The 9292-nt window shown below is 44.7% G+C and overlaps 1 protein-coding gene across 1 annotated transcript; it reads right to left on the bottom strand.

Moving 5' to 3' along the window:
• Positions 1 to 6511: 6511 nt before the first annotated feature.
• On the bottom strand, positions 6512 to 7712 carry LOC123050541 (BTB/POZ and MATH domain-containing protein 1-like). Its single transcript, XM_044473320.1, has one exon. It carries the CDS (start codon positions 7600 to 7602, stop codon positions 6625 to 6627), a length of 978 nt encoding a protein of 325 aa, XP_044329255.1. The 5' UTR covers positions 7603 to 7712; the 3' UTR covers positions 6512 to 6624.
• Between the last annotated feature and the right edge of the window lie 1580 nt (positions 7713 to 9292).

A 9292-nucleotide genomic window follows, 5' to 3' on the forward strand; every position in this document is an offset into this window, starting at 1 on the left:
TCGTGGAAATCTAAATCGCATTCCTCTAAAACCAAACAAAAACAACCCAAGAAGGCGAAATGTTCCACACTGACCCGACTTTTCACATGAGAGGCGTGTTTTGGAATAGCAGAGGTCTCTCAAACTTGGCTAAACATAAACACGTTGGTGATTGTGTGCGCGAACATGGATTGAATTTTGTGGCAATTTCTGAGGCTGGTAAATGTGACTTCCGCCGGCATGTCCTCGATGACCTATCAGGTGGTTTCGACTACACACGGCATAGTCTACCAGCTCGTGGAAGGTCTGGAGGAATCCTTCTTGGGATACAGACCATGGCCATGGACTTGTTGGCTTCTTCGACCAGTGAATTTCATATCAAAATTCACTTGCGAAACAAAGCTGATAGTTTATATGGAGCCTTGGTCGCAGTCATGGGGCTGCCCAAGATGATTACAAATCGGCTTTCATTCGTGAATTGGTGAACCTGACTAAGGATAACCCATATCCAATGATTATTGGGAGGGACTTTAATATCATTAGGTACGAGCAAGAGAAAAACAATGGTCACTTTGACACTCATTGGTCATTCCTATTCAATGATGTGATTGACAGTTTGGATCTTCGAGAAGCCACTATGTTGGGGTGGCAGTTCACCTGGGCTAATAACCAATTTGTGCCACCATACAAGAAGCTCAATAGGGTGCTCATGGACACCGATTGGGAACTAAAATTTCCTCTGGTAACCATGCAAGCCTAAAGCGTAGCGAGGCATTATCATATCATGCACCCATCATTCTGGATTCTAACTCTACGAACCCAGCTGCCCGCCGCCCTTCGAAATTTGAATTGGGATGGCTGCATTGGGGTGAATTTGTACACATAATCAAGAATGTTTGGGAGAATCCCGTTGTCGGTCATACGCCTATTCAGAGATGGAATTTTGAAATAAGGACCACCTTACTGGATGGGCAAAACAACCAACATGATATATATATATATATATATATATATATATATATATATATATATATATATATATATATATATATATATATATATAAACAATGGTGTCGGTTCCACGCCCCCACAATCGGATGCATCCCTTCGCGGGATGGCGTCAATTCCCCTGTATATAATCCTCCTGTATTATTAGTGGAAACTTTCTTGTTCGATCAAATCATTCTTCTACATGTTATCAGCACTTGCCTCTGCCCAGAGCACACATAGGCAGATTACGTCGGTGACAATTGCCGGAAAAGGATCGAGACATGAAGAAAGGGAAAGGTAAAAGGATGGTTCGTGGTCTCCTGCCCTTCTTCCCGCAACTTCTTCATGACGGCGCTTGACGTCGACAGATACGCCACCGCCGCCATGGTGTTGGCGGACTTCGCCGCCTCAACTTCAACGCCCGTGCTCTTCGGTAGTTCAGAGGCCATCAGAACGGTTTCCGTCACTACGCAGGGCATCGCCATGTCCCATGTCTTGCACATAGCGCCCGATAACTTGGTGCTCACCATGGTGCCGGGCCTTCTGGTACTCTGCCTGAACCGGCCATGCCGGCGGCAGCTGCCGACCTAGATTCTGCCAGACCTATCGCACCGATGTTGTACGTGGACGAGGTTATGTAAGCCGAGGACTATGCTATGGATGTCAACGTCGCAAGCATTAACCCGAAACTTGCGGCTCCTCCACCACCGCGTCTGTGCCCGACGCACGGCTAAGGGCCATGCGTGACTCCGCCACCATCTCCACCATAGGACTATGATGGCAGGACTACGAAGTCCAGGAGGAGGCCGAGCCAGCGCCGCCCGCGGAGGCCGCGGAGCCGGACACGCTGCGTCTTTCGTCTCCGACGCCGGCGCACGAGGCAGTGGCCGCTGGGGCCTCTACGGCAGGCTTCCGCCACGGGATAGGCCTTCCCACGCCGGTCAGTACACGCGCCATGAACATGGACGCCGGCACTTCTTCGTCGAGCGCTAGCCCCTACTTGCTCCAAGAAAACATACAAATGAATTCAATTAATTAAGTGGATCCTGGTGCAGTGCTAGCTGTAAACACTTAATATGCAATATGTAACTTCAATCTACAGGCCAAATGGAATTCCAGTGTGACCGATCGAGAAATTGTTATCTACAAATCTCAAGTTCTATCCCGATGACATCCCGTGTAATATACTAGAATTTCAAGCAACTTACATGACAAACTATGGATTAGAGTCTAATATTTAATCCAATGGCTATATTAAGGTCATAGAAACACATCAGGGAAAGTTTCCAATCTTTTTTAGTTCATTAATATACATATGTAATAGAAAACCAAAACATCTAAAATGTATCACGGGCGTTGAACAACTAGGCATGTGCTGTTGATAATTTATTTGGTGACGTTGCTTCCGTGACCAATGCCACCAAATGATTTTGTAAATCCATATAAACCCAAGTGAGATGCTCGCCTCCCAAACCCTTATCGCGGCGGCTCCCGCTCTCTTCTTCGCACCCAAAATCAAATCCACGCTGGTGACCAAGACACACCAGCACGCACCCTCCCCGCAGGCCCAACTCGCCCTCTCCGACCGCGCCGCTCGCCTTCCTCAACGGCCGAGCTCCCCCTACCCGACCACACCGCTCGCCTTCTTCGGTGGCCCAGCTCCCTCTCCCCCACCACACCGCTCGCCTGCCTCGATGGCCCCGCTCCCCTCCCCGACTGCGCCGCTAGCCCTCCTCGGACGGTGTGACACCTATCTTCTCCCAGGAATATCCGCTGCCCCAAGTATCCCACGACAGCAAGGTGTAACCCCCAGGCCCACCTATTGACACAAAGAAGCATGTATATTTTAGTTGTGATCGATTTGTAGTATATTTTGTTTCTAATGGGGGGTGCATTTGTGATAGATCTGTATTAATTAGTGATATACTCTCCCTGATATGTTATGCATATGTGAATTAGATCCATGACATACTTAATTGATTGGAGCTTTTAGCCTATTGTGTGTTCATACATGGACCAATGATGAAAATCTCTTTAGCATTATTCATCAGTCTTCTTCATCTGTAAAACAAGTTTAAATGGGCACTGTTAATTGCCTAACTATGTTGGTGCATAGATAGGGATACTTATGATTAGCACAAATTTAGACCTATGTCACGTATTAAGCGTTTTCCTATCTTTCGATTAAGTAGGTTGCCTATGAAGAAGTTCAATTCTTAACCATGCATGTGTCGAAAGCTGGGCCAACATTTTTGGGTACAACATAAGGTCCATAATATTACCTGAGGTCAACTTCTAATTGTTTTGTAACAGATGATGAAAATTTAATAACCGTTTCTAGATTTTTGTTAAGACTTCTTTTAAGTTCCCACTTTGAATTTGCTCTCTCGGCTAACATGAACATTCCTCAAAAAATCCACATGAATCATTAACGGCTCCTCATTCTTCCATGTTAGAAGAAGCAGGAGTCTCTTATGTTTCCATGCGATTTCTGAGCTTATCTTCATGTTTCTAGGCGGAGTATGTCGAATGTTGGCACTTAGACAAAAGTGTTAGCGAAAATTTGGTACATGGTCTTAGAGTGGCTCATCGATGTTGTGCATATGAAGAAGGGCAATGTATATTACCACTATAGGTCGGGTTTGACACGCAAAACGTGTCATATTTAGCCCAAGGTAAATAAGCTATACACCATTTATATTTTTTATATCTGTCTTCTTCTTAGTAGTGCAATGGGTGGTTAGGAAGAACGGTGGGAGGCTACACCCGTGTTGGATTGGTGCAATGTCGGTAATTCAGCGTCGTCCCCGGCCCCTCGGGACCATGTCCTCTCCAAGGATGTTGACGATGACGTGCTGCCAGAGTATGCGCCATGCGGAAATGTCAGTGGTGTGCAACGCAAGGTTCAAAAGTGTAAACATAAGCTAGATCATGTTCTTCGTGTGTGTGCACCATACGAAGTGACTTTGGGAGGAGGTTTTTTGGGTGCCATTATGAGGTTAATTTTGTTCCTTCTTGATTGTTGTACAATCCCTATATTTACGAGTGTGGGTTGACAAAGAATGGGAGGGGAGGACTAGAAGTGTTATCATGGAGCTTGTGAACCAGAAGTTCATGCTTGAGCAAAAGCTAAGAGATAAAAAGTCCGATACCGAAGAAAGATTTAAGATGGAGAGAAAGATTAATAGAACTAGATGATACCCCGCACGTTGCTGCAGGAATTCTTAGTTTATAAACATGGTAGATAAATTGAGCAACCTTTTGCATAGTGTATTTATGTACTTAAGATAAAAAAAGGCAATGAACAAAATACTTGGTATAAATACGAATATTAGAATACATGAATTATGCGCTCATTTTTTCTACTAAATACATGACATAAGTAATCTCATGTGACTTCCATGAATATAAATGTATATAGTTGTAACTGTTGTCGTAAATCAATCTTCATATCTACATGCTTACGATCTTCACAAAGAATGGTAACTAAACACGAATATTGGCGATTGTTGTTTCTTGCACTACGTGACACTGAGTGATGGAGCTCCAATATCAACAAAAAGAAAGAAAAAAACCTTTCTCTCTGTTTTTTGTCAAAGTGAGTTCAAATTCTCTTGTCTCGAAGCATTTTTCAGAAAAGAGCATGAGTACTTATCATACGCACCGAGATTCAAATTATTACATTGAAGTCAGAATTTGTTTACAAAAAAAACTATGTATGAAAATTTGTAAGCTAGATTACTCGGTTCCCGAGATGCACCCAAGTAGTACACAATACATCAGATCTTTCTGTGTTGTCTTCACAGGCATGTCTTCACAGGAAAGCCGATCCTTAGCTGCAGACACCACGTCCCTTGCATCAGATGAGTCGAGAACACTCAAAACTTTGTATAATTATAACTGGGCCATAATGATAAATTTACCTATAGTCACTGAGACACCAGTAGCTAGCTGCTCGTTTCGGCGAACATAATGGACAACAATTTATTTGTACCAAGTAAAAGACGAACATCTGCATATGGGAGAGAAATCATATAGTTTGCTGAAAAATAAAACAAAAGGGCTGCCTTTATTCAGTGGAGAAGATGAATAGGATTTGACATACATAAATTAATTGATGGGCATTTAATTAGCCAGATTCGCACAACCCATGCGTAGCAGAAACTGATGTGTGCATGGACCTCGAACCAAAACTATAGGTGGGCTGATGTGGCTGCATGGCTGAGGTGGATAGCTTGCATGTGGAGATAAATTAGATAGTGGGGATGAATCTCTTAGGTATATAGGATGCATAAGCAGCAGCTCAAGTCTAAGGACACCATGCTATTAAGTGTTGTTTTTATATTAGCTGGATTGCATACTGTTGTCTTTTGTATTTTGCGGGGGTATACCGTTGTCTTTGTAGTTGTTAGTAACAAGTACTACTCGTAATATGAACTAGGTGATTTCCCCGCGCGTTGCTGCGGGATTTTAAAGATTAATTTTGCATAGACTCTATATGAATGAAATGATCTAAATGAAAAGCTATTATTTTCAAAAGTAATTATATGTGAACAAAGAGTATGCATGTACGTTGGACTATTGGAGATGGAACAATTAAATTGGGTATGCATGTGCTACAAAATAGTTCTGCATGTTGAAAGAATTAGACTTAGTGGGGATCAACTATTTATGTATTATAGATTACTAATTGATGTGGATGCATAATTATGATTTACTTGTCACATTTATTCAGAATATGTAATAGCATATGTATTAATCACAAAAAAGCTGCCTAGGGCAGCGTTTTTTTAAAACCGTCGGCATACATCAACGGTGTCCGAGCTGAGCCCAATGCATGTTACATATCTTAGCGTTTGGGCTTCAGTGCTAGCAGTAATAACTATAGCACTAACGTTGGGCCCCAACGCCGGTAATAACCACCCAGCTAGTGGCGGCGGATGTCGATGCTGCTAGTGAGATTTATCACTGGCGTTATAATACCAGCGCCTCCACTCCGTGCCAGTAATCACACAATTTCGGAACGCCGCTACTAGGCTATTTCCTACTAGTGAAGGTAGATGCGCCCTAGCCATGCTGAACAGGGCAAGCGCGCGTGTGTGGTCTTCTATTTCTCTCATCAACATATCACTTAGTGTGGTGGAGAGAACCCACTATATAAAAATGTCTCACAGCCCCTCAACTTCAGGGGTGGAACTAAACTTTTAAAACCACCAGTTGCTATTTTTCACGTGGGTCACTTTGAGATTTCAGAAATTGTTAATGGGCCAAGCCCATTTATTTCTAACAATATATATTGCAAATGATCAACAATCCCTCTTAGGCAAAATGCAAATGATCAAAAAACTAAATGTTTACAAGTCAACAACGGATCCGGACTCTGAAGCTGGCAAAATTAATTGGGTTCATCCACATATCATCTACTCCCTCCGTCCCATAATATAAGAACGTTTTTAATGAAAAACGTTCTTATATTATGGGACGGAGGGAGTACAAACTATATATAAAAGACAGCAGTACACGCTCTATTGAAGCAATCAGACTCTTTCATGTTTCATCCACATATCATCTAAAAACAATAAAGACACCAATACATGCTCTCTAGTCAAGCAATCAGAGACGACACTGCCTGCGATCATGCACATATCATCTGTTCTAGTTGAAGATTTTGATATACTCAATGCAAGCTTTTTTGAGCTTGCTGCAACCATGTTGGTCAACTAGAGCCAAAGTGGCCACGACACTCTTGGCATCGAGGGTCTTGCAGAGAATAATCTCACACATGAGCTTCATCCTTCCCATGGCATACCTGTCTGCAGCCACAAGCAAGTGCCTCATCATCTCCTTGTTCTCATCCATGGCAGCTGGCAACGAGTCTGTATATACGAAGTGGAGCAATGCCCTGAAAACAGCGGGTTGCATGTCCTCGATGTGTATGCACTGTTTCTCGTTGTCCCACATTGGCCCGTTGAGGTCCGCATCGAAGACGGGTGACCGCATCGCGAGCACGAGCTTGTGTGCGTAGAAGGTCTGCCCACTGACTTTGATGCTCACATCCGCTCCTTTCTTCCCCTCAAGCAGCTTTGCGAGGTTGTTGGACAGGTCCGACGGCGGCAGCTGGATCTCCGGGGCCTTTGTGGTGGCCATGGCGACGGCAGGTATATCCCTGAGGACAACAGTCATGTCGCAGTGGATGACGATGCAGTCATCCTGAAGGTACGGGGATGCCTCGAGGAGCTCCGTCTTCATGAACCAGCTAGCCCCCTTGACATGCATGTCCTTGTCCTTCTTGCGGGAGTTGAACGCCGGAAGTGACCTCGGCCGGGAGAAGATCAAGGACGGCATCCCGGTGGCCTGGTTGGTGAGGCTCAGGTTGTAGAGAGCCCTGACCACGGATTTCCTGCTCTGCAGCTCGACGCACACTGAAACATAGTCTTTGGTGTCGGCACTGTATCCGTCGGGGTAATAGCGGATGCACCAGTCGTAGCCGCCGACGGCAAAGGTGGCGGATCGTATGAAATTGCCGGCGCCGAGGCCCTTGTGCAGCCTGTATCCGGCGACCGTGAACACGTGCGTGCCCCACGCCGTCTCCGGGATGCATGCCGACGCTGTAGCCGTCTGCGGTGCTGCCATATATAGCCGGTGCTTGTGCGTCTGCGGAGTTCTTTCCGGCGATCACGCGCGTACGGAGCTGGTCGACCGGACGGTGCAAGATGCCCAAGTACGCACCCTCCTGCAGGTGTTTGCTTTTCAATCAACTTAATTGTCATTTAAAGGTGGTGTACATCGTGTATATATAGTGGCTAGGCTGGCTAGTGCCGAACCGAATCGGGGATGCAAATACTAATCCTACCAGGTGATTAATTCCTGCACTACTCGGATGTTAGGTGATTAATTAGTCAGCGTTGGTTATTTCTTGTCGTAGTAGGTTTGGTGTACGTGTAGGCTTAGGTTAATTGCGATCAAGGTTGCTGGTAAATAGGAGTCATATTTTTTAAAATCTAAATTAGACTTTATTCCTCAAATAATGCTCATATCGTTTACAAGGAGATGAGAAATAAAGTCCGGAATTACATCATCCCAAGAACCAGGAACTCTTATACTAAAGCAATGTTTTGCTAACTCATCTGCTACCCGGTTCGCTTCTCTGTAGCAATGTTTGAAGGAAAGTTTGTTAAAGTCGATGGACAATTGCTTGCAATCCGCTATGACAGCACTGTCAGGCCCCATATAATCATCCATGCTCTGAAGTGTCTCCACCGCAAACAAGCAGTCTGATTCTACCTCTGCTTTAGTGCATCCAATACTTGACAGAAGATAAATACCATTCCTTATTGCCATGAGCTCAGCCGAATCAACATCCCGAACATGCGGTATAAACCAAGAAGCCGCAGCAATGAAATCTTCCTTGTCATCTCGAACAACAGCTCCACTTGCTCCCGAGAGTGTGTCTGCATGAAAAGATGCATCGATGTTAACTTTCACCATGCCATAGGAAGGTTTCTTCCACATATGATCCCTCGGCCTCATTGGCAATTTTGGAGTGAGCGATCTTGTGTAGTTTGTTGCTAGAGCTCTGATAGATATGGCCGTCCTCTCAGGTGATTGCACCTGCACTCCTTTAGCTAGCTGCCTATGCTGCCACCATAAAAACCATGCCGTTACAGAAACTAGTTCCGCAGTCGGCAAGCCATCTGTTGTCGAATTCAGAGTCATATTAGTACTAGGATTAAGACTTGTTTAGCTGGTCCTCGTGCGTGAGAAGAAAACAAGAGCCACGTCCCCTGTCAGTAGCAAAAAATATTGTGTGTGTCGGTGTTCGTCAAATTTGAATTGATTGATTCTGAGGGCGAATTCCCAACATCTAACATGGTCGTGTTCAACCCCTCGCCCCCACCAACCCGTCCTCGTAGCAAAAAACCCTCGGCCGCAACGTTTCATTGCAACATTTTCCTGATGGTGCGTCAAATACATGCAAAAAATGTCACGGCACAACCATGCAGCTAAACAATGTGTGTATGCAACAACTCCAATTGGCCGCAACAAAGTCACAGGGAGATAAAATCATTGCACACACACGCTTAGTCAGCACTTGCAGCACCACAAAACACTTGCAAACTGGAACAACTTTTGCAACATGCACCCCAAGCTCGTCAAAACATGGCACCTTGTATTTGCTCGAGCAAAACATATGAGTTTTCAGCGTATCAATGTAATGTATCCAACATCAAAATCCACAAATCACTGACCCCCATTTTTGGTGCAACGACCTTGTCGATTCGGCTCGCTAGCGACGAATCCAACTTGTGGGCACCTACTCGGA

Source organism: Triticum aestivum, chromosome 2D, assembly GCF_018294505.1.
Source record: "Triticum aestivum cultivar Chinese Spring chromosome 2D, IWGSC CS RefSeq v2.1, whole genome shotgun sequence".
Classification (NCBI taxonomy): Eukaryota; Viridiplantae; Streptophyta; class Magnoliopsida; order Poales; family Poaceae; genus Triticum; species Triticum aestivum.